Raw genomic sequence first — 27,435 nt, 5'->3', positions numbered from 1 at the left:
AGCTCTGGCTGCTGTGGGGAGCCCCGGGCCCTTTAAATCACTGCTGGAGCCCTGCCACCCCTACCCTGGGGCTGTGGCAGCGGGGCGCCACCAATGATTTAAAGCAGGGGTCCCCAACCTTTTTAGGTCCAGGGACCGGTTTCGTTTGCCGGACCCTCCGCAGGCGTGCCTGCGGGAGGTCCAGCTGAGCCGCGGGACGAGCGCTCCCTCCGCAGTCGTGCCTGCGGGAGGTCCGCTGTTCTCGGGGCTCAGCTGGAGCTTCCGCAGGCACGCCTGCGGGAGGTCCACCGGCTCCAGTGGAGCTTTCGCAGGCGTGCCTGCGGAAGCTCCAGCTGAGCCCCGGGAGCAGCGGACCTCCCGCAGGCACGACTGCGGAGGGAGCGCTCGTCCCGCAGCTCAGCTGGACCTCCCGCAGGCATGCCTGCGGAAGCTCCACTGGGTCGGTTCGCGGCCCGGTTTCTAAGAGGCCGCGGACCGGTACGGGGCCGCGGACCGGGGGTTGGGGACCCCTGATTTAAAGGGCCTGGGGCTCCCTGCAGCGGCTGGAGCCCGGAGCTCTTTAAATCACCACCGGAGCCCTGCTTGCCCCTTACCTGATATAATGGGTTTCAGCTATAACGCAGTAGGGATTTTTGGCTCTCCACGACCGCGTTATAGCGGGGTAGAGGTGTATTAGCTATTTTGAATGCAAGCCTGATTTTTTTTTTTTTAAATTGGCAGTTGAAACTCTGTTTTGAGAAACCTTTCATTAAAATTTCAAGCACCATTTCAAAATAAAATAGAAATTATGAGCAAGTGTCTCATACAGTAGCTTAAATATTTTTTTAAAATTCATAATGAAAGTACTCTGCCATCTAAAAATTAAGTCCCATGAAAGAAAAAGCAGGTACCTTTTATCACTGCTTTTGAGAATATTTAAAAAAATAAACAGAATTGCTTTGGTCTCTTTACAGACTGCTAAGACTAGGCTTTCTAACTTAATAAGATGTTAAAGGCTTTTAAAAATATTTTTCCTTTATGGCTTTTCTTACATAGTTTTATTAAAATTATTTCGTAGACATTATTCTTGAAGCAGGTATCAGTCAGGTTTGGCGGTGACTTAAATCTGCAGTTATATGTGAATAAGATTATAAATTTGACTTTTTTAGTTTAAAAAGGCAAATATTATTTTGCTTTGGAAGTGCCAGTTGCTTGTGAGACTTCACTTTTTTTGTATTCTCCTACCAAGAAATGTTTTTCTCCTCCTCCTCCTGGGAAGCACTGGCAAAATGTCTATTTGTACACATGCTCTTGAAATATTTTGTAGCAACTTGACTACATTAGACAGTTTAGTTTGACATCTAATAGTAGTTGTGTTAAATTGATCAGTTTTTTTTAATAATTTAAAAATCCAGTGTGTTGGTGACTTGTTCAACTTTAAAGTGTTCTGAGTTGTGCAAGCTCTGTAAGGCCATGAATGTTGGTTCTGTATCGACAAGAAAGGTTGGCTTTTTTTGTGAAACGCCATATTTTCTGTACCACTTTTTTTTCCTTCACCTATCCCCCAAATAGCCTTAAAACACTTTAGCAGCCCTCAGGATGTGTGGAACATTATCACAGTGTCCTGAACCATCCTCCAGCTGCCACTTGTTCAGAGCTGGATGATCTGGCAGTCACTGCGGTTCTGGATCCAGACATTTGTACCGATTCACCAACACTGGATGAAATAAAGTGTGCCATTTCTAAACTGAAAAACGGACACGCAGCCAGTGCTGATGGCATCCCCTCAGAGCTGCTAAAATGTGCTATTGATCCTGTAGCAGAATCACTTCTGGCCATCTTTCCTCTGGTGTGGAGAACTGGAACCCTGCCAGCCGCCTGGAAGGATGGTATTGTGATCTCACTGTATAAGGGCAAGGGACCATGCAGTGAATGTAAGAGCTACAGGCTGATCACCTTGCTCTTCCCTTGCAGGGAAGGTGTTCCAACATGTTTTGCTGGCACACCTGGAGCCTTTGCTACATCAGCAGTGTCATCCCCAACAGTCAGGTTTTACGAGGAACAGGTCCACATTAGATGCCATTTTGGCCCTTTGCTTGTTGTCGGAGATGCATCGCGGGTTCAGGAAGCCCCTGCATGTAGCATATGTTGATCTTAAGGGTTGAATTTGAATCAGTAGACAGTGTCACGTTACAGAAGGCCTTAAAGGGTATAGATGTCCCTACCACTCTGCTGGACTTGATTAGAGAGCTGTATAATAGAATCAATGCCCGTGTTCATCTGGGGAACTGGATGTCAGCGCCTTTTAAATCTGTATCTGGTGTTAGGCAAAGTTGCATTTTGGTCCCTGCACTCTTTTATCGGGCAATGGATTTCATAATGTAGCATTCCACGAGGTCCATAGGCATTGAGATTCGTGAGCTCTCGCTCATAGACCTTGACTACGCTGACTACAGAACCCCGGCAGGTTTTGTGAGGCACTCCAGCATATGGAGGAGGCATCAGCTAAGATTGGTCTCAGTGTTTCATGGTCAAAGACAAAACTGCAAAATTTAGGACGAGGTCCACATGCGACTCCAATCTCTCTTTTGAACAACAAAACTGTCGAATCAGTTTCTAGCTTTTGCTCTCTGGGTTCTATACTTAACAGCTGCTCCAATTCTCACACGGAGGTTCTCCATCGGATTAGCATCGCAGCATCTGCCATGGGCTGTTCACAACGGAGATGGAATCAACATTATCTTAGTATGACAACTAAATTCAGGATTTATTTGAGCTGTATCCTTCCCATACTGTTGCACAGCTGCGAAACGTAGACACTACACTGCCCAGACTGGACAAAGCTGGAGGCTTTCCAGACAATATTGTCATTTGTATATTGGGTATAAAGTGAAATGACTTAATCTGTAATACAGATGGTGATGGTCGCTTGAGCCTACAGACTATAGAGGCCAAAGCCTTATGCTTTTCAGACATGTCACAAGGATTCCACAAGACATCCCAGTGAACGCTGTTCTCCGGGTGTCTTGTAACATCCAGGATAAAATTCCAACAACTGAGGGGTGGAGGTGGCACAGAGGCAGACACCCCCCCCATTACACGGGTTCATCAAGTGTGTTCCGATGTTGGCCTCTCAGGCTGTCAAGCCTTTGTGGTTGTGCAGGAACGGACCGAGCTGAATGGCAAATGATCGCTATGACTGACTGACTGGTTAAGCGTTGAAGAAGAAGAAAAGGAGTGGAGGAAGGAGGACTGGGAAAACAGCATGAGGCTGAAGCAATCTCATAATTCCTTATTCAGGGTGCTAACTCTGACCAGGCTTTTGTGTCTGTAAATCTTGGGTCAACTTTCAGGGTACATGGTCTTTTGCTGCTGCTATGATCCCAAAGGTGCACATGCTCTCTTGGTTAATATGAAATGGATGGCGTTTTTGGCCAGTAAGGGCCCAGTACTTTCAGAATATGATCACTCTCAAATTGTTGACAAGCTGAGTCACTAAGCCCCTGACCTAATCCTCAAGAGCCTGAATACATTTTTGCAATCTATCTGGGTGGGATGAGGGGGTTCTGCAGAGAAGAGGTATAATCTGTTATGGATGTGGAGCAGCATCCTGTACTATAGTGTTTTTGGGCCGTTTTGTAATATGCCATCCCCGTGTAATCTGAAGAGCTTAACTTTTTTGCTGCTTGTAACCCACCAATTTTTTTATTTCCTTATCACCAGTATGTGCTATGTGTGTAGTCAGTAATTGCACATTCTCTATGTTCCAATAGGCTGATCTTCAGAATGGCTTAAAAAACTGTGAAGTTTGTCATAGGCGGACATTCCATGGATGGAATGAGTTTGATATCAGTGAGGATGAGCCACTATGGAAAAAATACATTTCTCAGGTGAGTTTGTGGAAGTTCTCATGGACTGTCACCTTGTTACCCCCCTGACCTCAGTGAGAGGGAGTCTTGCCTGTGGCTGGTGGCACTCAGCCAGCCTTTCAGTCACTCAAGCACGCTCCTCTGGGCTATGCAAGCCCTATCTTTGCCTTGCAGGTTAACAATAGGTACACACCAATTCCTGAGTCCCTTTGAATTGCTCCCCTGTAATATCCAGCCCCTGACACTGGCTGCTTGCAGAAATCCCAGATCCAAAGGTACAGGTTACCAGTTTTGCCTTAAATCACCACTCCTATAAACTACACAGCACTTGTGAACATTCATAAATAAACTGAGCCCTGGTCTACACACAGCCCCTGGTTCGAACTAGGGTACGCGAATTCAGCTACGTGAATAACGTAGCTGAATTCCAACTACCCTAGTTCGAATGACTTACCGTCCAGACGCCGCGGAAGCGGACTCCGCGGCTCCAAGGTCGACTCCGGCAACTCCTCCTGCCGCGGTGGAGTACCGGAGTCGACCGCGGCGCTTCCGGAGTTCGAACTATCGCGTCTAGATCAGACGCGATAGTTCGAACTCCGAGAAGTCGAACTCGCCGCGTCGACCCGGCAGGTAAGTATAGACGTGGCCCTACTCTTCTTTTACTAAGAGAATAAAGATTTGACTAGAAACAAGACTGTGGTGGATACAAATGGCTACAATAAAAATCAAAGTAAACCTGGTTCTATCCTTATTTATATAGTTACCTTTCCTATCTCAAAGTAGGTCCCTCTCCTCTCTTCTTCTCCCTCCCCCCCCCCCCCAAAAATTATTCAAACACGGCTGGTTTCCCAAGAACTGGGATCCAAACATTAATGAAAACACCCCTGCTCTACAAAGGGTTTCTCAGTGAATGCATTGAGTGTTTCTCTTTCCTTCCTCTGCGCTATATGGAAAACAGCCTTTTGATTCCATTCACAAACAGGGTAAACTCTTGTCTTGTTTTATAATTCCTTTTGTTTATCTTAAAATGGTTTTGATTGTTTGCAGTCGTCTCTGATTGAAAGTTTTAGTGTTGTGCAAGGCTAAACAATTGAGCCTTGCATTGCATCACTGGTTAACCAGGGCAGGGTGACACCCCAAATGAGCCATCACCAAGACACCTTATCCCCTCGTGACTAATTTAATTCAAAGTCCATATTTTCAATAGAAATACATTATTCCTTAAATATTACCCATGTATACATCTCACAATAATTAGGAATCTTCTCCAGGAATGAGCTTTCTGTAGATACCATATGCATTATTCTTTATGGATAAATATCCTGTATCGTGTATTTGGTGTAGTGAGTTTGTCAGATCTAAAGTGTGAGTTGTTTGCAAAGAACACCTTTGCTTAGAAGTCTTTGTCAGTTGTTCCCTCCACTGGGTTTTAATTTTTAGTACTCTGTAAAGAAGATTGCTCTCCAGTCTTCAGTTCTCCGCTTTCATGGCCTTACTCTGATACAAACATAGAAATGGGTAAACTTAGTACAGTGATCAGTTAGGACTCCTGTAGTGTAAAATAGCTGGTTTATATATTTTAAGGCCTCTTATTATTTAGCAATGCACAAAGGTGTTAGACATAATCTGTTTATGAATCTCACATTCATGAATGAGTAGTCTAACCAAACTGGAGCTGGAATAATTAAGAGTTCTCTGGAGGCTAAAATGTGAACGTAAATCACCCCCTCTAGGTGATCATATATAATGAGACTCTTGGGTAAATTTCCATGTCCTGTGTAAAGTATGGACCCCAAAGCAGATGAGACCAATTTAAATAAAATAAAAAAAAAAGGCAAGACCTCCCTGCTCTGCCCCAACTCTGCTCCTGCCCTGCCCCATTCCAACCCCTTCCCTAAAGTCTCCGCCCCCTCCCTGCCCCTATTGGACTCCTTCCTCAAATCCCCGGCCCCGCCTCTTCCCCACTTCCTCCTCTGAGTGCGCTGTGTTCCCGCTTCTCCCTCCTCCCTCCCACAGCTTGTTACACCACGAAACAGCTGTTTTTGCGGCAGCAAGAGCTGGGAGCGGAGACGCGGCGCGCTCAGGGGAGGAGGTGGTGAGGTGAGGTAGCTGGGGTGGGGTGGGGAGCTTGGCTGCTGGTGGGTGCAGAGCACCCACCAGTTTTTCCCTGTGGGTGCTCCAGCCCCAGAGCACCCACGGAATCGGCGCCTATGGCTCCTATAGATCTGAAGCAAGCATGATGTGTATCTAACAAGAAATCTGTATGTATCATAAAATAAGAAAACGTGAATTGAAAATTAAATGCATATTTCTACCTTGACACGGCAAAGTATGGGAGTCAAGTTTGTCTTCCCTAATTTTAAAGCATTTTTAATCCCGCTCAAACATCTTTAACAAGTCTTTCAATATAAATCAGTCTAGTTTTAAAAGGTAATAAAAACAGAAAAATTATACTCATCCTGGGAAGATGGAAATTGAGATCTCCATATCCAAATCCACTGTTGTCTTACTTACTGTTAAGAATTTCTGTATTCCCCCAAGAGAGCCATTCAGGTCCCTTCAGAGATTAAAGAAGATCACTTGTTTTAGCAAAATCTGTTACCGTTTGAAGACCTGTTTCTAAATCACTCATCTAAACAGAAACTTGGTTCAATTAGTTCAACTTCACCCAGAGGCAACATATCAAACTTGCTGCAAGAGGGAGTGTTAGTAATTATTCTTCCAGAGTGTTACTGAATTACTTTTTCCTTTTTTTACTTTCAGTTTAAAAACCCTCTTATTATGCTTCTCCTGGCTTCTGCAGTCATCAGTATTGTAATGCATCAGTTTGATGATGCTGTCAGTATCACCGTGGTAAGAAACTGAAATTTGCCTTGTCTTTGGGTTTCACTTTTAAAAAATGGGTATTAGGTTCCAGTAAACTGGCATTTAGCTTGGAAAACACTGGAATATTAAAAGTTAATGTGCACTGTATCACTCCTTTCTAACTTATAAGACAAGTTACATGTTCAATAACAGCCTATTCTTAATTGCAAATGGAAAATCTTTTCCACAATGTACAGTTAATAAAACTAGATCTTGCATTTGTTAAAATGTTTGACCAATATATTGACTAGCTCTCAAAGTATATGGACAACATTTACTAAATTAAACCAAATGCCAGATCTAAAAATACTGAAGGTGTTTGACATGTTTCATTGCTACCTTGACAGTTGCAAACAATCTGCCCAGTATTTCTCTTTGATAGGATATATGTTCCAAATCTCTTACTGACCTTTAATCCTAAATTGTGGCTGCATTACACAATTGAACCATGCTTCCTATTAATGACCTATTAAGAGACTCCTTGTTTGTATGTTAATTAAGTTCTTTGAAAGATGCAATCTAGAGTCATCAGCATCATAAAAGTACATTTCAATTTTTTCTCATTTTTCATCGAACCAGAAAGAGCAAAAGATGCTACCAGAAAAAATAAGTCTTTGTAGAAGTCTGTAGATAAGTGTGAAATAAGCAATATGCTAGTGGGCCAGTAACATATTGGGTATGGCTACACTTACGGTTTGCAGCGCTGGTCATCCAGCTGTGCAGGGCCAGCGCTGGTGTGTGGCCATACTCACAGCTACCAGCGCTGGTGTGTGGCCACATTTGTAGCATTTGCAGCGCTGTTGGGAGTGATGCATTATGGGCAGCTATCCCAGCGTTCAAGTGGCCGCAATGTGCTTTTCAAAAGAGGGGGTTGGAGTGGGGTCTAGTGTGACAGGGAGCGGGTGGGGGGAGAGAGTGGATTTTTGGAGCCAACACTGTGTTTAGCTTCCTGCCTTGAAAAATCAGAACATGTTTCCAACCCCTTAGTCTTAACTCTTAATTGCAAACAGCCTGCAGCCAACACAACTCCCCGCTGTTTCATTTGCTCCCTGCCTGCCTCTCATTTGATTGTTTACAGCCAGGTACAGATGATCACAGCAAACAGGAGCTCTGTTTGTTTTTTAGATAAGCAGCAGCGGCAACGGAGCTCCGCGCGGAGCTCGTTCATAACAAAACAAAGAGTAATTTATAAAAGCATTCTGGGATACATCCTTATACCCTGGAGGCCAATCACAGCGCTGGTGTGTGGCCACACTTGATGACCAGCGCTGCAGCACCAGCGCTGGAATCCTTATTCCCCATGCTGAGTGAGGTGTACGGCCAGCGCTGCAGCCAGGGAGTTGCAGCGCTGGAAGTGCCCTGCAGGTGTGGCCACTTACTAATTGCAGCGCTGGTGGAGGCTTTCCAGCGCTGCAACTCGCCAGTGTAGCCATACCCATTGCTAATTCCTCTGTCTGCAGTAAAGAGGAAATTGTCACTTCTAGTGACTTCAAAAAAGTGTCAAGTATCAAAGGGGTAGTCGTGTTAGTCTGGATCTGTAAAAAGCAACAATGAGTCTTGTGGCACCTTAAAGACTAACAGGTGTATTGGAGCATAAGCTTTTGTGGGTGAATACCCACTTCATCAGGAAAGCTTATGCTCCAATATACCTGTTAGTCTTTAAGGTGCCACAGGAATCATTGTTGCTTTCAAAAAAGTGGTGTCCTAAGTACGTTGTAAATTGTGATATAAGGTGGGTGAAGTGATTTAAAAAAAAGTATTTTTATTGGATCAGTGTGTTGGTGAGGAGACAAGCTTGAGTCCTCTCAGAGCTCTTCAGGTCTGGGAAAGGGAACTCAGTGTCACAGCAAAGAGAGTAGCCCATTAACAACTCTGCAGTCATAAGACAAAAAGAGAGGGTTAGTGGTTACAAATTGGATTTATGGCTTATTACAATAGTGTCTCTGTTCAGTCCATGATTTTTTTGGTGTCTAGCAGAGTATTAAGCTCCAAGGCCTGTCTTCTGAAAATGTTGTTGTGCAGGTTTCTTTTCAGGATCAGGATTGAAAGGTCAGATATACGGTGTTTGCTTTGTGTAAACTGTTCATGCTCAAGTGTTTTGTTTTCCTGTGTTGGCTCATTCAAGAGTATGTGGGTGAAACTAGACAATCACTACAATGGTTAGGTCATTTAGTGCACTGAGTGAGGTGCACCATGTATTGTGATAGATGTGTAGGATCCATGGGTCTTGTGAGATGTATTGTGGGGGGGCGTTGACCATTGTAGCAGTGGAGATATGTTTGCAGGTTTTGCATCTGTTCTGGTAGCGTCTGGTGCCTCTTTGAGTGGTTGTGTCCTGGTTTGTGGGGAGTTTGCTTCTGATGGCCAGATGTGGGGATTCAGGAAAAAATTCTTTCAGGATGGGGTTCCCATTGAACCTGGGTTCCAATGTGGGGTGGTAAGTGTGCAGTCAGGTGTGTTTTTGAAGCAGGTTCTCTTGGTGTATTTGGGTGGCTTGTTTCATGATGTGGCCTACTTCTCTGGTGGTATCCTTTTTTGACAAAGGTGATTTTTTTTTTAAGTGTGTCAAGGTGTGTGTATACTGGACTTTCTCCTTGGTGCATATTCTGTGATATGAGTGCCTGGCTGTAGATAACCAATTTATTTGAGCTTCAGGTGGCTACTGGAACTACAAAGCTAAGTGTGGTGGTTTGTGGTTGTCTGTAGGGTTCCATTGTTAAAGCTGGTTGTGGTGTCCAGGAAGTTGATGCTAGTGTAGGAGTGATCCAGAGAGGTTAATAGACAGGTAGTGGTGGTTGAAGTTGTGGGGAGTTTGACATCTGTTCAGAGTATGAAAATATCATTGATGTACCTTTGGGGTGTCACTGTTTTCATGGTGCATTTGTGCAGAACTACTACTTCAAAGGGGGCTGGCATATTGGGGAGCCATCCTAGCACCTATGACTGTTTCCATGGTTTTTGACAAAGTTTACTGTTGAATGTAAAATTGTTATGGGTGAGGATGAAATGGATGAGTTTGGTGATGTTTGGGGTGGATATCTGAGGGTTATCCATTTTGCAAATATTTGAAGCAGGCAATTATGCTGTCATTGTGAGGGATGTTTGCTGTATAAAGTGACATCTATGGTGGCAAGGATGGTGTTTTGAGGGAGATTTTTAATATTGTGGAGTTTGAGCAGGAAGTTAGTTGTGTTGTAGAAGAAGCTGCCCCATTCCCTTTTTTTTGAGTGGTTTGAGAATGGTAAGAGTGCTGTGGTCCAATATGATGGGTCTGCCTGGGTTCCCTTGTTTGTGTATCTTGGGAAGCATATAGAAAGTCATTGGGATGGGTTTGTGGGGAATGAGTTTGTAGAGTCTTTCTTAGCATTGTTTGGGGAAGGATTTGGTATCCTTAAGTTCCTGGGTAAATTGTGGTGTGGTGTAGTTTTGAGGTTCTTTCTAGTAAGTGGTATAGAAGAGTTGTTGGATGGCCTTGTTAACATAGTCATCATGGTTGAGGACTATAATGGTGTGTCTTTTGTCTGCTGGTTTGATCACTAGCTGGTGGCTAGATTTCAGGAACTGTATTGCTGTCCTCAGTGGTAGAGAGATTATGGTGGATGTGATTAACGATTTTGCAGTCCAGCTTTTTTCTCTAGCAATCAATGTAATGATCAAGTGTAGTTTTATCTGCTCTGTGGTATCCAGTCAGATGATTCCTTTTTCTTATGATTGTTGGTGGGGACATGGTAATAAGTGGTGGCGTCACTGTGGAAGAATTCTTCTTCTACCCCACCACAGAACTTGATACCATACTAACATGGAGAAAAAGAAGTTTAGGCCCTTTTACTAAGCAGTCTGTTCCATCTTGCATTTTGCTGTGATGTTGGGAGTTCTTTTCCTAGACCTGAAGAAGAGCTCTTTGTTTCTTGAAAGCTTGTCTCTCTCACCAACGGAAGTTGGCCCAATAAAAGATCCCACCTTGTCTCTCCTAATAACTTGGGACCAACATGGCAATGAGTACACTTCATACAACAATGGTAAATTGTGGTGTCCTTTATATCAGAGGTCAACAGGTGTCAGGTACAAAATTGAGCTGGTTTTAGGCTGACCACCTGACTTTTTCTCATAAGTGTTATTTCTAGTGCTAACTCTGGCAGGTTAGATAGAAAGATGCAGCTTTGGGTGTTAAAAATCTGGCGACTTCTATGTGAAGATGACAAAGTATGCTATTCTGTAGTTTAAGCATAGTGCTCACTTGGGATGTTTTATAATATCTAATGCTCTACATGGACATCTAATTCTGTTATCTACCAATAAGGTGTGTACTTAATCAAAATTCAATTAGGCTTGACCATTCTCCTTGGGATTTTAATGGATGGTGTTAGTGTATCTGTCCCTTTTGAGTAAGGTAAACGAAAAGGGAACAGAGGTGGCTGTAGTCTCTGCAGTACAGCATCGGAAGTATTAGTGCTTAGTAGCCGTGTTAGTCTGGATCAGTGGGTGAACATGGGGGCTGAATTACCTAAGGATACAGAGAACAATTACAGCTAAATTAAACCACCTCATAATTATGTTTTTCTGTTATCTGGCTCCTCCTAGTTAATCCACCTCTTAATCTTGTGGTTGCTAAAATACACTCTTCTGGAAGTTGTTAGAGGCTTTGAAATAACTTTTTTAGATGAAAGTGCAGAAAATCTATCCAGCCCCTTAACTTTGAGTAACTTGTCTATAATAGTACACAGAACCTCAACAAGAAAATCAGTACTGCTGGGGAGTAACCATGCCATCGAGAGGTGTGGAACATATACATTTCACACTAAGATACACAATGCTTTGTTTACAAAAAATATACTAATATCTCAAAAGTGAGGCTTAAATATATTCCTTAGAGTAATTAAATAGCATTTCTGGTTGCAAAGTTGTATCTTGGTTGGCTGGTTTTTTCCATAACTCCAGGACTTCTGTAATCAATCTTCATTCATATAGGTATAAGTGAAAAGAACATGACCAGTATACCAGTTGGACTATGTACCTCTCAGGTACCTTTGTGTACATCTGCCTGTTGCCACCTTCTAGAAATGTGGCACAAACAGCAATTTTTTTCCAAACTCTGAATCTCCTTGTTCAAAACATGTATCTGCCTATGTGTTTGAAATTGTTTCTCTGTAAGCCAATTGCATGAAGGTTTTAGATGTTCCCCAACATAATGATAAAACTGGTATAAGTTGCCTGTTTTTAAAATAATGGGCCTGTTTCAGGTAGTATAGCTTTACGTGTACTGGCAAATATAACTAAGCTAGAGCTAATATGACTGTTTACCTGATATTTGGAATTTCAAAAAATTAACTGCTTTTATTTCTGTTCAGGCAATACTCATTGTTGTTACCGTTGCCTTTGTTCAGGTAAGAACTCTATTTTGGCAATTTAAATTACATTAATACTTATAAATTCTATGTAAGCAATTGCTGTAGTTTTCCTAGAGATATTGCACGATTGTGAATGACAGAGAAGATTGTCCATGCTTAATTTTTTTCATAACAACCTTCGATCTTGTCTATAAACAAACCACTTTAATCTGTGTAATTAGAGTGGTAAACTTACACAGGAATAGCTGTGTCCACTCTATGGGGGTTGTACTGCTTTAACTACATTGGCAAAAAATCACAACACTAATAGATATAGCAGTACAAAAATAGACTTTTGACTCTATAGGTTTTTTTGTTTTTTTTTCCAGTGACCACAATAGGTTTGTCTTAACAGACTGGTTAACTCCTAAGTATGGACTTCCCTGGCTGTTTCAGTGCAAGTTGTTTTTTTCATTGATCAGATACCATACTGACTCAAACACTTTATTCTCAATTTATATGGACATCATGTGCAGAGCAGTCTTCATTTTTTTATCTTGAAAAAGTTGACTGGGGAAGAAAATCATACTTCACAAAGTATTTTTCGCATTGAAAGTTACGTACAAAATACAAACTTTTATATAGCATCTGATCTCCAGGAGTGTAAACTGTCTATTTTTGTAATGACAGAAAATGGACTAGTTTTCAGCACTGTAATTCAAACACAAGAGTAGTTCCAAAAATAGTATCTGAGCTGAGAACCACCATGAAAAATTTCAACTCAGAAAGAAAGTTTTTTTCAGTTCAAACCACTGAAAACATGAGCTTTCAATGAAAGGACTATCTCAGCAGTAACTTAATCTTGCTGGAAGCATTGCTCTAATAAGAGCCAAGTACTAAAGGATAAAGAAAGGAACCTACAGGATTCTTTAGCAATATATTAGGATCATGAGCTTGTCAAGGCTTGCAGTATATTTTTGTCTTTTACTCCTGGGAGAATTCAGCGCCTAAAAATTCTGCCAAAAAATTAAATTCTGTAAAATTCTGCATATCTATTTGTCAAAATAATGCAATATAATCACACCAGTTTCAATTATTTTGGTAATTGATGTAAACTAAATACAGGAAAAAGGTGATCACTATTCAGCATTTCCTGAACATGAGAAAGTTAAGTTACAAATACTTGGTAGCCAATACCCTGCATTGCAGTTATAATCCTGGTTGGCTACTTTGGGAAGTGCTTGATTCTGTTTGTCCTGATGTTTTGACTGCTTAATAAACATTTTATTTGCCCTCAAAGTCTTTCTCTCACTTACCCATTTAAAAAAAATAAAAATCTAACCCCATTGTGCCATTCTGGCACAGGAAAAAAGCGAGAAGGTACATAATTTTCCTAGCTGAGGATTCCCTTACTGTCACTTACAATAATGCTCCTTTACACCCCTCTGTCAATGTAAAGGAGCCTTAAAACTTTTACACGTTTTATGCTCCTGGGGGAATTGACTAAGAATGGAACATTAACAACTACAAGGGCAGGTTGCTACATTTTTGCTCTGCCTCAGGGGACAGAGCCTGCCTCATGCTTACCTCCAAAGAGCCCAAAGCCCTGGCGAGGCGCAATAGCAAGTTAGCGGGACAGTGTCTCTCGTTCCTTTGCGCACACATCCTTTCTCCTCCCTGCCCCCATTCACCACTGTGGCTTACACTCTGCTGGCTGCTCTGGGTGCTTGAACAGAGGTCCCCAGGCTGCCAGGGAAGGAGCTCGTATTCCCCTCAGATTTCTTTGTTTCCCTATTTTTTTCTGTGGGGATCAAAGAAATCTGGAGACTATATGAATTCTACGCCTCCCGCAGTGGTGCAGAATCCCCCCAGGAATAGTCTTTGCAACACCTAGCATCTCTGGGCCTGATTGGGTTCTCTGAGTACTACCTTTAATACATAAGGCTGGCTTAAGTAGTAGGTACAGTTTTACAGAAAACAAAAAAACCTGTTGACCAGTAATTTTTCTCTCACACTTGTGGTCAGTTTCAAAGGCTTTCTCTCCTCTAATTGCATCTTTATTTCACTGCAGGAGTACCGCTCAGAAAAATCTCTCGAAGAGCTTAGTAAACTTGTACCTCCCGAATGCCACTGGTATGGCGCCTTCTACTGTTTCAGACTTAAACTAAGTGACAAAGCTGGTTACGCATTAAACTTAATCTGCTGTGAATATAAAGGCACTTTGGGGAAAAGCTTTCTGTAATTTACATAACCCTATGATTCCACAATAGCATGTAAAATTGTTACACTGTTAGAGCATGTTAAAGGAAAAGCTTTCCAACTGTAAGGATAGTTAAGCATTGGAATAGGCTCCCAAGGAAGGTTGTGGAATTCTCCATTATTGGAAGCTTTTAAGAACACTTTGGACAAACTCCTGTCAGGAATGGTGGAAGTTGGATCAGGGGGCTGGACTTGATGTCCCCTCGATGTCCCTTTCAGCCTTACACTTCTATAATTCAATGGATCTGACCTTAGAAATAGTTAATTTTTAAAGCTTTTTAACTTAAGCATGAAATATCACCATGTATCAAGACACTTAGAATGGTGCAAATCAGGTTGTTTCACACCACAGTAATATAAGGACAATCTTGTTCTCAATGTCATTGTTTGAAACTAAAGTCTTTGGTTGCAATGTAGAGCTAATCCACTTAGAGTCAGTTCGTTTTTATCCTGCCTGTAGTACTATGTAATAGGGATTTCTGCCCCAAACAAAATGCAGGGAAGTAATTCTTAAATTGATGATGCACTTCTACTTTTGATTGACTATATATGTGTTCTCCACAGTGTACGTGAAGGTAGGGTGGAACACACACTTGCCAGAGACTTAGTTCCAGGTGATACAGTCTGCCTGTCAGTGGGAGACAAAGTCCCTGCTGATCTACGCTTGTTTGAGGTATGTGTTTAGAAAATTGTCTTTTAAAATTGGTTTGGAAGGGGGAGGAGGTGGGAGAGACAGAAAAGGTAAATGAAAACTTACATACAGGAACAAAGATTATTACAGTCTAGTGTCTATAATACTTTCTTAATAGAGAATGCTAGTGTTTTGCTTCCAAGATTTAGATTTTTGGGCAGTGTGTGATACACATACATATAGGTGGCTATTAATTTTCCTGTAACATTTGTGGGGGAATTGGGAGGACCTGATTCCAAAGACCCTTTCAATTTTTACTCCAATTTACTGACTTTTAATTTATTAGTCAGTTAAGTACCTTCCCTAAATACATGAAATACAGCAAGCTGTGAAATGATCATTTTGTTTTGCCAGTCTGAATCATCAATCATCTGGCAGTTGTTTGCAGCTGATTTTGATTTTTTGTTGAATCTTTCCTCCTATTAATCTTATTGGATATAACTTAAACATTCCAATTTGTTCATAATTGAGTATTTAAGACATTCTAGATGCTTATGTAGTTGTGACATTCTATTTTATATCCTTTGCATCAGAAATGTAATATATAAAATTGTCTAGTTTATTGAACATCTGACTTCTAACATGAGTATGAGTAGCAGTGTCTAGATGTTGGCAATAACACTGATCATATATATGAAATCCTCCAAACACAACGAAAAGTGGGATATATTTCTTTTGCTTTCTGTGATCCTTACTTCCCTTGAAGCTGAAAGTTATGTTCTTAATATTGGTCTCACCTGTGGTGATAGGCATTTTCAGGGCTCTCACATTAATAGTTCAGGACTCTTGTTGAATTGATTGGAAAAGTCTTGGAAGCACTTGCTGCTTGTTAATGCAGGTTTTTCTATGCAGTTCCCTTTTGAGACTTTTTTTTAAAAACTAGTATCAAATATAGTTATTAATCTACAATGCACTTTTTCATTGCTCCTGTCTTATCTGTCATTAGCTCCCTCTGATACTATTAAGCCATGGCTTCTTTTGCATTCCGTAGTCTCTGCCCTAATGCTCTGTTGTGCAGCATCACTTTCCACAGAAGTGACATAACATTGTTTTTTGTTTTTGTTATACACTTGCATTGCTTTTGTTGTCTTACTCATAAAATTTACAGCATGTTGTGGTAACGCTACTTGTCACAGCACCTTTTCTGTCCTCTGTCTTGAACCATACATAGCAGCCATATGTAGCAATAGGCCAGATCAGTGCTTACCACTTTGAGCTTCATAATTACTGATGCTCTTATTTTGTAATGGTTTTCAAATGACAGCCATTCTCCTCCATCTACCATTGTAACACCATAACCTCTCTCTCCAACATGGTTGTGGGGTTGTGTATGTATGTCCTCTCCTGATTCACACTTGATGATGATGATGGGTTCTAAATGTCCCTTCTTAAAAACTTGAAGGCCAATTTAGGTTTTCTGTGGGATGGCTGACCAGGTTAGTTTATATCCTGACGGTACACTTGACTTGGATTCTAGTTCTGAACTGTATCTTTTATGTTCCTGATGTGGCAGAGTACAGTAGTTATGCTCAGTTTTAGCATTGGTACAAAGGCATGATGGCTGTAAGCTACTATAGGTATTTCCTGTTCCAGCAGTGGTAAGGGGTTGGATGGGAAAAGGGGAGCCTTGTAGGCTCAAGTCTACACTTCTTATCTTTTGGTCTCTGTGTATGGAGAAGCACCAAGAGAAGTCAGAGGTAAACTAGATTCAAACTTCTGAATTTGTATAAAGTTGAGAATTTTTACATTAGATTCAGTGATACCTGTTAGAGTTGCTTTAAGCATTTCCATTTTAAAGGGTCTCTTCAAATGCTTCTAACTTTGTCAAACTTCTAATTTTGGGCTGAGATTTTGCTCTTGATTTTCCTTTTGAAAGCAAAATTTTGGCAATTTTGTGCACGATAAGTTAAGCCTTTTGTTTTTTTGCAAGTTTTTTTGAACTGTTCTAGTACTTATGCAATTTGAAGTGGAAAATTTGAAATTTGACAAGAACCCCTAGGTAAGACGCTTCAATGGTTTTGTGAAAATCTGTCCTGACTGGGCTACAGTAAAGGATATTAAAATAAGAATTTGCCATGTGCACTGATTTTTATTATGACTTCACTAGTTTCATTGGGAAACTAGTGAAGTGGCCTAGAGCATGTGTGCCTAGAGCATGTGTGCATAAGAAAACTGTATGGGGGTGAGGGGAGGCTAGGGAATTCCAAACAATCTTTCAAAGAGCATAAAGATTTCAAAGTGAAGACTCAAAACGAGTGAATGTCAAAGATAAGGTTAACCATGTGAACTTAAGTCTGCCCCCTTTTCTGTATCTGTCCCAGTGTGAGCTTCAGTTATGTTACCACAGATTTTTTTTTTCCCCCTAACGAGACCCCCCTGCCTCATTTTTCATGCAGGTTGAACAGTGAATGAAATAGTTACATTGTGACTGAGGCAGAGATCCTGCAGAAAATGTGAAGATGTAATTAAAGACTGTGGGCCAGATTCTGTGCTGTCTAGAAGTGCTGTACCTAGTGGGGGAGAGCAAAAGTGATTTTGGGTTATCTGTGCTCTTGGGATTCTGGGTCACTGAAGGGACCAAAATGGAGAATTTAGGCATCCATATGGGCTGCCCTAAGTAATGGCAGCTTCCTCAGTGCTACCTGTGGCCTGCAGCACAAGCTAGAATGGCTGTAGCTGTGTGCAGTGCAGGTTTGGATCTTTCCACCTCAACTCTGTATCCCTACTCTGAGGCTTTTGTGGTGTTTAGAATCTCCTATGGAAACTCAGTGCAGTGCCTGTGCCAAAGGTATTCGTTTACAAGGAGCTGTGGGAGACTTACAGCCCATTTTCACTGCTGGGGTTGCAAGGTGGAGGCAACAAGGTGCAGAATCCCTCTGTTTTCTAGACACATGATCTTGTGTGCTAATGGTCTGTCAGATGTCCTAGGGTCTAAAATTGGGCTGAAATATCCAAAGGAATCATGATTGGAGGCAGACCATGTAGAAAAGATTAGATTTATTGCCCTTTGTACAGATCACCCACCAACTAGGTCCTCCAAAAACACTTAGGTTTGTAAGTATACTATTCATAATGCTTAGGATAAAGTGAGAGATGCACTGTTTTTGTTTAAAAAAAAAAGTGCATGTTGGTTTGACAGCTTCCAAATATAATTGGCAGGTAGGTAAATTACATGATCTGGGTAGTTGAATCCCAAATAGTGTCTGGCTGGATTCCAATTTAGGAGTTATCTCCTTAATTGGTATCAGCTTTATAATGAGTGTGTAAATCCAAGCTATCTGAATTTCTGCTGAATAGGAAGAAACACTTAACCGATTCTCTTCAATTTCCTTAAAAATGAAATGGATAACTTTAACAGCCTGCAGACATTGTCATAGGTGGTTTGCTGTTTGTTGCTTTTTTTGCATGCACTTATGTATAAAATGTTGTTAGTATTTGTGAATATTCATTTTTCTTTAGCGGGATTGTAGACTGCTTCTGATCTGCTATATTCCATTACGTAGAAAATGGAAACATAACTACAGCAGTGTGCACTTTACTGCGTTGGTTTTAAGTCATTTGTTTTGTCTAGCTTCTGTGTCTGAAACTCAGTGTTAGATTCTTTATTCTCTATCAAGACAGTCATTTTTTTTCCTAGCTGCCTTGAACCAATGGAAGTAATTTACTGTTAAGCTTCATAGGCTATTTCTGGAGAAACAAGACTGCATTTATTTGTGTTGCATGACAATGTAAAATATAACTTTGCAAATACTTGGAGTGTAAGTAGTTTAAAAGCATATTCTTGAGAGTTCCAATATTCCTACCATGATCTTGCAACAGAAGTTGCAGGTTGTACACAAACATGTTGAGGTAAGGGCTTTTTGGGATAAGATCAAATCTGCTTGACCTTAGTGACCTCCCTTAGATATCATTGAGAATGAGGCTTATTTTATTAGATGCTTAAGACTTCCACTAAAGTATTCATATGTATAAGAGTTTATTCTTAGCCCTTTGTCTACAAGATTTGACTTGTTTCATTTATAAAAAGCATTGCATTGTTTGTATCTTAGTAGACCTTTTTCTTATCTTGTGCTTTTTTAGGTTGGTTTGTGATGAGCAGAGAATGAAGTTTAATCTAATCTAATTTATTACTTGACTATTGGCAGATCCTCTTTATAGAAGAGACTTCTAGCTAGTCTCCTAGGTCTATATGGGCCTATGCTTTCACTTCTGTTCTTGGGGGTGTGTGTGTGTGTGTTCTTTAAGAAACATAGTAACTGGTTATTTTACTGTTAAAACCCTGGGAAAACTCACTCTGACAACACATCAGTGTTCATCTGCACAACAAAGTAGGCCAGTATAAAAATGTGTGGGATTTAAAGATGCAATGTAAACATGTAGTCAATTTTATAATATCTTAGCATTATTTGAGAAACCTCTGCGAAGGTGTGAATGCTTGAAGAGGTTTCTTTGATGCCCTGGGATTTTAAGACCAAATTAAATGAAAAGCCCACAGTGAGAATCCACATTAGATGAATGTTGCTTTGCAACTTATTTGTAGGGAAGTGACACACCAGTGTTTATAATATATTAGAAGGGTCCTAGAACAAAATACCTAGTTTCTTGCTTGATCATATATGTACATACATGCATATAGATAATTGTTCTATTGTTTTTATTTATAGATATTCAACTGAAATTGTTTGCCCTGACAAAACTCAATAAGTTTAGCCTGAATAAGGAATATAGCTTTAGTTAACTGCCTATTTTTTAGGTGATTGAATTGAGTAGGTTTTAGAAGTGTTAAGGCATATAACCTTACTAGTCAGAGGGGAGTAGGAATAGGACAGTTGAAAAACTTTGTTTTGTTTAAATATTCTGAAACAAACTTCTAAATATTCAGTCTAATCTTCTATTTGATGACTGTTTTAGTAAGCTGCAGAAATTTAGAATTAAGCAGTGTTTGTCCTCTAAAGCTTTTGAGGTATAAGAAAAAAGGAAAAATCTTTACTGAACTAACTCCCCCAGCATTTGTTGAAAATCTCATTTTTCTAAAAGTGAAATTTAAAACTTCCTTCACCCTTTCTAATCTATATACTAATGAGCTATCCATGTATTCTGTTAATCCTCTCCAAAATCAGAATGTAACCCTGACAAATAAAATACTGCATATTACAGTTTAGGCTTCAGACAAAATATCTCTTGGGAGTGATTATTGAAATGGTTCAAAGTCTCATTTTTTAAAGCTGAACAAGGAGACCAACACAGTTTGTTTTTTAATTCCAGAGATAGATTTGTGGCACTGTACTGTTCACATAAAGTAGCACTTTCTGTAGCTGTTCAATTCTACATAGATTTTATTGATTATGATTGAAAGATTAATTGCAGTTTTTGACAAGTGTCGCTTTTCCTTTGATTCAGCACCAGCATTTTAAAAATGGGCACTGCCCTGGTAACTATTTGAGAGAATAGCAGGAAATAGAAGGGATATGGCTGATCACAAAGCACTTTAAAAAAGGATAGTACCTTTTTAATGTTAACTACATTATTTTTATCTAGTGATCTATATTCATCTTGCTGTCCAGCACTGATAAAGAATACCCAGTACATTAAAAATGTTGCTTTTTAAAAAAAAAATCTGCAAATACCTGAACTGCTGTGATCTACCACAGCATTAATTGTTTTGAGTGCAATGCAGTTGGTCCATGTTTACTTTTTGAATGACATCCTTTCGAAGAGATTAGGTACTTTAGTGATGGATCTTCCCATCTGTCCTTAACCTTCTCCCTCCTCCCCCCCCCCAGGTAGCTGGCTAAAAATGTAGATTGATTAGATTACAAATAGATGGTGTTCCCTATTTAATCTACAGCCCTTTACAGAGTGATTACATTCAGGAGAAGACTAGAGTAGTCCCTTGTGATTGACTTCTGGCTCATTCAAGGGGCCAAAATAACTCCCTTTAAAGACAATGGGAAAGACTTTAATGGGAGTGAGATTTGACCCCAAGACTGTTCTAGGTGATATATATTTATATTAAGACTTCTATTTTTTTGTTTTGCACTACCTTTATTTTTTTACCCCGTGTCTTAACCTGTCTTATTTTTCTTAATACTAATTCTTCCTCTTTCTGCCAGACTCATTCCTGGGCGGTTCTGCTGATTAAGGGAATCTAGATTAAAGAAACATGATTGCATAGATGACAATGTATCTCCTGAACAACAACGCCACCTTGACTTTTGGCGGGGAATGGTGGCTTTTTTTCCCCCCAAGAATTTAAGTGTGAACAAGCGCTTTAGGGAACAGGATCCTTGTTAGGAGTTGCCGAAGAATGAAGCTAAGAATTGTCATAGGTGAGAGTGAAAGGATGCAGCGGTGCATATGTACTTGCAGTCCTGATTAACCCTTTGGTTGGTGGTTGAATGGATCACAATAGCAGCCCTTCTTCGGGTGGATCTATAGAGAAATTAGGGTTTGGGGATCCAGTTGGTGGTGGTTTTAATAAAGGCAAGTGAATTGCATCCTCACTTATAGTCAGTACTGTGCCTCTACAGTTTTTTCCAAGCCATTAGGGTATCTGTTTCTTGTGTTTCTCCTCTTCTCAAGCTTTCCTTTGGTTTAATACCTAAGATCCCAAAGACTTTTGCATTTATTGAACTGGAGGATATAGCCTGTACAACAGCTTGTTCATTTAGTTAATTAGTTTTTCAACTCACTTCATTGATTATAAGAGCATGCTTAGTTAACGTGTGTAATTTCCTAACACACATGCAATACATTTTGTTTCTAAGAAGGGGATCTGAGGGGGACTTTTTAACAACTGTCTCAGCATTCTGAGTACTTTGAAAAACTCAATACAGTACAGATGGACATGAAGCTTTTTACTTAGTATGTTTTTTGTTCCCAAAGGCTGTGGATCTTTCTATTGATGAATCTAGTCTGACAGGCGAGACTGCTCCTTGCTCTAAATCGACTGCTCCTCAGCCAGCTGCTTCCAATGGAGACCTCACCTCCAGAAGCAATATTGCTTTCATGGGAACACTGGTTAGATGTGGAAAAGCAAAGGTAATAATATATTGATAGAGAAGAATGTACTGCATGTCTTAATTATTTCTAAGCTGTCAGATCTACTTTAAAGTTCATCCATCTATTGACAATGTAGCTTAATAGCTGTACAATATTTACGTTTCTCTTAGACCAATATTTAAAATGCATGACCTTTTGCTATTAATATAGAAATGTTTAACTACCTGATGTACTATAGCAGAACTTTTTTTTTTGTAGCTTACTTCAATTACTTGGTTCCAAGGACCCGTGAGGGGGCCGAAAGTACTAAAAGAGAAGAGTGTGTTTGTGGGGAGGAGGGGATTGGCCTGTGAACACCACAAGTCTCCCCATCTCATGAGCACAAGGCTCATCTGCAAAATCCCAGGTCTTTTACTTCTGGGAACCATTCCTTTCAACTGCACTGGAAACCAACCACTGGGGGTGCCAGCAACTAGCTTGGCCATACCCCACCCAAACTGCCTGGCATCAAAACTCCTACTGATCCATTCCCCCACATTCCAGAGCCAGATGTCTTTCCCCCAGCATCATCCCTGAAAAACTCAGGCCAATTGTAACAGGTGTCCCTATGCTGAACCTCTGAACCACCAGTCTCCATGAATATCTTGGCAACCTCTTGGTTCACATTCTTCTGGGCCTTATCCACAGGAGTCAGTTCATCAGTTCTCTGTCAAACTCACTTTCTGACCAGACCACTCTTTTTTTTTTTTTTTATGTCTGGCCACAATTGCTTGATCAACCCAACATCCCTTTGAATTCAACCCCTCCAGTTGACTGTAGTGCAGGCCCCAAGATCATTTTTCTCCAAGGTTAATAACCAGGACTTTAGGTGGGTGCTCGTTGTTCATTAGTGAATGCAGAAAAGGCATGAGCTGTTCCCACAGTGTGCCTGTCCTGCTGAACCACTGAATGTGTACAGATTTAGTCTTGCAACTCAGCTGCAAATCACCAGGCCACCTTCTTGTGGGTCCACTGCACTATAGAGAGCTGGCAAATCCAAACATCAACTATGTTTTGGATGTGCCCTGGAATCGGAAACAGAGCAGGTTAGTTACACTTACTGCCCGTCCTAATAACCCCTCCCCTGGGGTGGACATAAACCTTTAACAATTCAATTTCCAGTGCATGATAGCCTGAACCTTTTGAGGCAAAAACCTGTGATGTTGCTGCTGCGCTCCTGAAAGAATGTGTACCAAAGTTAGCCAGGTGGAGATAAAAGTAGGCAAACACTTTTTACGTAACTCCAGCAAACAGCTTCCTGACAAGATATCAATCACCCTTGTACAAGTAGCAGGGCTGGCTCCTGCTTATATATTGCTAGGGAAGTTCTAATTGCTCTTCGGGACACTGGTATTCATTGACACATTCCCATAACACCACCAAGACCCCTTTCTTGTTTTGGTCTGTTTTTGAATACCCGAAATTCAGTGATGCTGCTCTAGGTTACGGCCGTATGTCAGTAATTCCAATATCTGCTTGGGCCAGTCTGCAGCTGCTTGAGGCAGCTCACTTACCCTGAACACAGCTGGAATAGAACAAAGAAGCTCCACGTGGCCCAGACTAGAGTTTAAATTAATGAAAGGAGAGGGTGAGGGAACAACTGACTTTCTCCTCTGCTGGCCAATGAATGGATAGAGCAGTAGTCCCCAAATTGTGAACCGTGCCCCCCCTCCCCCGGGGGGTGCAGAGGAATGTTCAAGGAGGCATGGCAGGGTCCAGACTAGCCCCCATTGGGGAGTGAGGAGGGAGCGCCACCCAGCCTTGCTCTGCTCCTGGCCCCTGCTACAGCTGAGGGGGAAGTGCAGACAGGTGTAAAGGGGCGTGAGGTAAAAAGTTTGGGGACCACTGGGGTAGAGCCTCTAGAGGAGAAGGGGCCACCCCTGCATCCCTAGCGAATGCTATCCTTCTTTCTACTGGGGCTGGCCCAATCACTGCTGGTCCTATCAACTTTTCTATTGGTTGAGGCAGATGGGTGGCATTGTATAGATATTGCCTGAGAAGTTACTGAATACTTCAGCAGAGTGTACAAAAGCTTTGCAAAATTGCTTATCTGACTTGTCCAGAGCATTGATAAAGCTTAAAAAAAAAAAAAAATTCAGTACAGCCAACTAGTCACTATTTGATCCATAGATTGTAAACAAATTGTCAAGAACCATTAACAGTTTTGATATAAAGTCTCAAGTTGGAATGAATTTTATTTTGTAGGGGATAGTGATTGGAACTGGAGAAAACTCAGAGTTTGGGGAGGTTTTTAAAATGATGCAAGCAGAAGAAGTAAGTATTACTTCAAGCACAATGCACTTTTTGTAAATGTAAATACTTCTTTCCGCCAAAAGTTTTGTTAGTGGAGCTTACATTGCATTAGTTTTAGCATAGAAATTTGGAAACTAACCTTTTTTAATTATTGGTGTCACTATCTTTTATTTTCTTCTCTCCTACACAACAAGTCTGAACTCAGAGCATGAAAGCAGTGATTTGAATTCAGATCAGCAAGCTAATCAAAATTGATGTAAAAATGTGAAGATAATTCAAATAAGATTCTGAACTTGTTAAAGATTCATTTCTATGCTAGAACAGTTCTTAGGAAAATATTTGGAAATTCATTCGCTGGGAATTGTTTCCATTTACATTAAATTGTCCTGATGCTCATCATATAGGAGTTTTATTGGTGTGTCTAAAACCTAACTAACTTAACTTGACTGACTGAACACTAACTTTGTTGTTTAGAACACATGTAATGGTTTCATAACTTGCTGAACAAAGGTTTTCCAGAGAAATGACCAAAAATCATGTCAGATACGGTGATCAGAATTTATTTAATCTTTTTTAGCTAAAGAGTAATTGTCAAGACTGACTGCTACAAAATTTATGTATCTTTAAATTCCTTTTAAAACAGTTTTTCTTCCGAGAAAAATTACTTTCAAAAGTCTGCTTGTCAAAACAAGGGGCTTCAAAAGAGAAACATTAGTGTGTGTCTTCTTTAAATCTGGGCAACCTACCAGAAACACCACAGTGCTACAAGGTTTCTCCAGATTAATGCATTATTGTCCTTGTGGTCTGCTTGCCACTTGGTGTAGGGTTGAGGAGGAGGAAATGCCTTGTATTGAGACACACACACACACACACACACACACACACACACACACACACCTTGCTGTATTCGCAAAACTTAAAAAGGAGGATTTCATAAATGGTGTTTTTGCACCATCTCTTCTTTTCTTTCAATTTAGAAAAATAAGCCTCCATACACGGGCTCTGAACACACCCTACCACTTAATTAAAATCACACAATTAAATATATTTCAATGTAGTGTTGCAATTAATTAGCATGTTTCCATATTAATTGGAATGCAAAACAATCAACTACAAATGTTAACCCCCTGCCTCCAACCAAAATAAATGTAACTAATTATTAAAGTCTAAGCTCTGTAGGTGGAGGAGGAAAAACCTTGGCTCAATGCACTTGTATAACATTTTAATGAGTAGTAAGCATATGCGCTGGAAAAGAGTTTTGTGAAACAGAAGAAATTGATATCAAACAAGTCATAAATCATAAACTACATCTTTAACAAACTAGCTCCATATCAAGGAGAAATAAATTCCATAGTGAATAAATGTCTAATAAATTAAAATAATGATGCTTTTTGAAAGAGTTGGATTTTACCTTGGTCACTTTCTGTACTTTGCTTACCTAAATTCTCTCTGCAGTTTTAATTGGCTATGATATTCATCACTTCCTTTTCTAAACTGTTGTACAATATTGTTGTTGTCCATTATTTTAAGCAATTAAAACTATTGGGTTTCACTCATGTAATTGAAGTGACCCTAGTGCTTTTTCATGTTTAGTTTGTATGGAAACTCTACAAAGTTAACTTCAGAAGATGTTCCATGCTGTATTGTCTGTCTTTTATGACAGTTTAGTTAAGACATCAGTTGTAATGGTTCTCAATTAATGAAATGGTGAAGTCTGTTAAAAAATGAACTATTTTGAGATAATTTATTATGACTACTGAGCAAATGGTACTTGAGAATGAGATACAAAGGTTCTTAAGTTAGTCTGTAATGCATTTATGGGCCTTTTTTTTTTTTTTTTAAATCCTCAGAAGTATTTGTCCTCATGCAGTCTCTTCATTGCTTTATATTCAGTCAGATATGGGAGAATTGGGAGGGTCTACAATAGGGAGCCTTATTTGGTGCTGCACCAAAATAATGTGATAGTTAAGGCAATTCCCTGTTTGCTCTCAGCAGAGACCTGAGGTTTCTCTCTTCTCTTCCTGATAACAGAACATTTCCTAAATGTCAGTTGACACTGCAATGTTCTTAATTATACCTTGAATATTAGGAAGTCGGAACACGTATCCTACTTCCTGGGCTAGACATGATTGCGTCCCTGAGCTCCCAGTTGTCTGTTTTTTGGCATTAGGTGTTATGTATCTTTCTATGGAATGACCAGTTCTGAATCTCCTCCAGATGACCAGCAAATCCCCTGAGATGTATGGTGGCCTTTCATGACTGATACTTGTTTAGACCTTGGAAAAAGTCTCACTTGTCCCTCAGTTACCTGGAGCTAGGGGGTTGTCTATCTGTTTTCAAGAACTACAGGGCTTCAAATCCACTTTGCCTACTTGTAAATACTCAAGATAAACTTGGTACATCCAAAGCGGTAGGAAGCTGCTAAAGAATTATCTTCTTCACTCTAATGAATTATTCATTGAGGCTTGATTTCTACTTCTCACAAGAGTGGAACAGAGCACTAGATAATGCATAGTGCATGGATATTTCTACAACCTAAATGTGGTTGATGACACCACCAAAATGTAGAATTAACTTTAACAGAGTACCCATTACACTGTTACATTTTAGAAACTTAATGTCATAATTATTGTTTAACAAAAATGTAAGCAATGCTACAATACAAATTGTCACCCTGAACTCTCACATTTCATCAAGGCTCCAAAGACACCTCTGCAGAAGAGCATGGACCTTTTAGGAAAACAGCTTTCCTTATATTCCTTTGGTATAATAGGTAAGAACATATCTGTATCTGCATTTGCGCTTTTTAGGAACATTCATAATTCATTCCTGCTAGACACTTACATAGGCTGTAAATGAAAAAATGTTGGTCTTGGAAAATTTTGGGATTTAAAAACACTTGACTTTTCTGCTTGCTTGTCCTTTTATTGGCTTGTGCTAATTGGTATGGAATAGCAATTGATTGAAGCCAATGTTGCTTTCATACTTGTAGATCTTTGTTGCCTATGTCCTTCTGGCTGCTACAGATCTCTTCCCCCATTGTCTTATTTTTCTGATATTTTTCTACTCTAAATCCTCCTCTCCTTTTAGATAGCCATTTGTGCCTCCTTTTTTAGTTCTGAGTATCAGTGCTAATGCTGTTCAGTGGTTT

At 40.3% G+C, this 27,435-nt stretch overlaps 1 protein-coding gene across 4 annotated transcripts in view; it reads left to right on the top strand.

The window, feature by feature from the left end:
* The window catches only part of ATP2C1 (ATPase secretory pathway Ca2+ transporting 1), a 113,451-nt gene that overhangs the window by 50,392 nt on the left and 35,624 nt on the right, over window positions 1–27,435 (top strand). For all 4 annotated transcript variants that reach the window (XM_045005160.1, XM_045005161.1, XM_045005162.1 and 1 more), the window contains 8 exons: window positions 3,753–3,869; window positions 6,612–6,701; window positions 12,062–12,097; window positions 14,112–14,173; window positions 14,864–14,972; window positions 21,876–22,031; window positions 24,237–24,305; window positions 26,982–27,057. In XM_045005160.1, the coding sequence (XP_044861095.1) occupies window positions 3,753–3,869; window positions 6,612–6,701; window positions 12,062–12,097; window positions 14,112–14,173; window positions 14,864–14,972; window positions 21,876–22,031; window positions 24,237–24,305; window positions 26,982–27,057 (715 nt within the window). The remainder of the gene's footprint in view (window positions 1–3,752; window positions 3,870–6,611; window positions 6,702–12,061; window positions 12,098–14,111; window positions 14,174–14,863; window positions 14,973–21,875; window positions 22,032–24,236; window positions 24,306–26,981; window positions 27,058–27,435) is intronic.

The sequence above is a fragment of the Mauremys mutica genome, chromosome 2 (assembly GCF_020497125.1).
Source record: "Mauremys mutica isolate MM-2020 ecotype Southern chromosome 2, ASM2049712v1, whole genome shotgun sequence".
Classification (NCBI taxonomy): domain Eukaryota; kingdom Metazoa; phylum Chordata; order Testudines; family Geoemydidae; genus Mauremys; species Mauremys mutica.
Note: the sequence above shows the minus strand (reverse complement) of the source record. Positions and strands in the feature narration are given on the sequence as shown.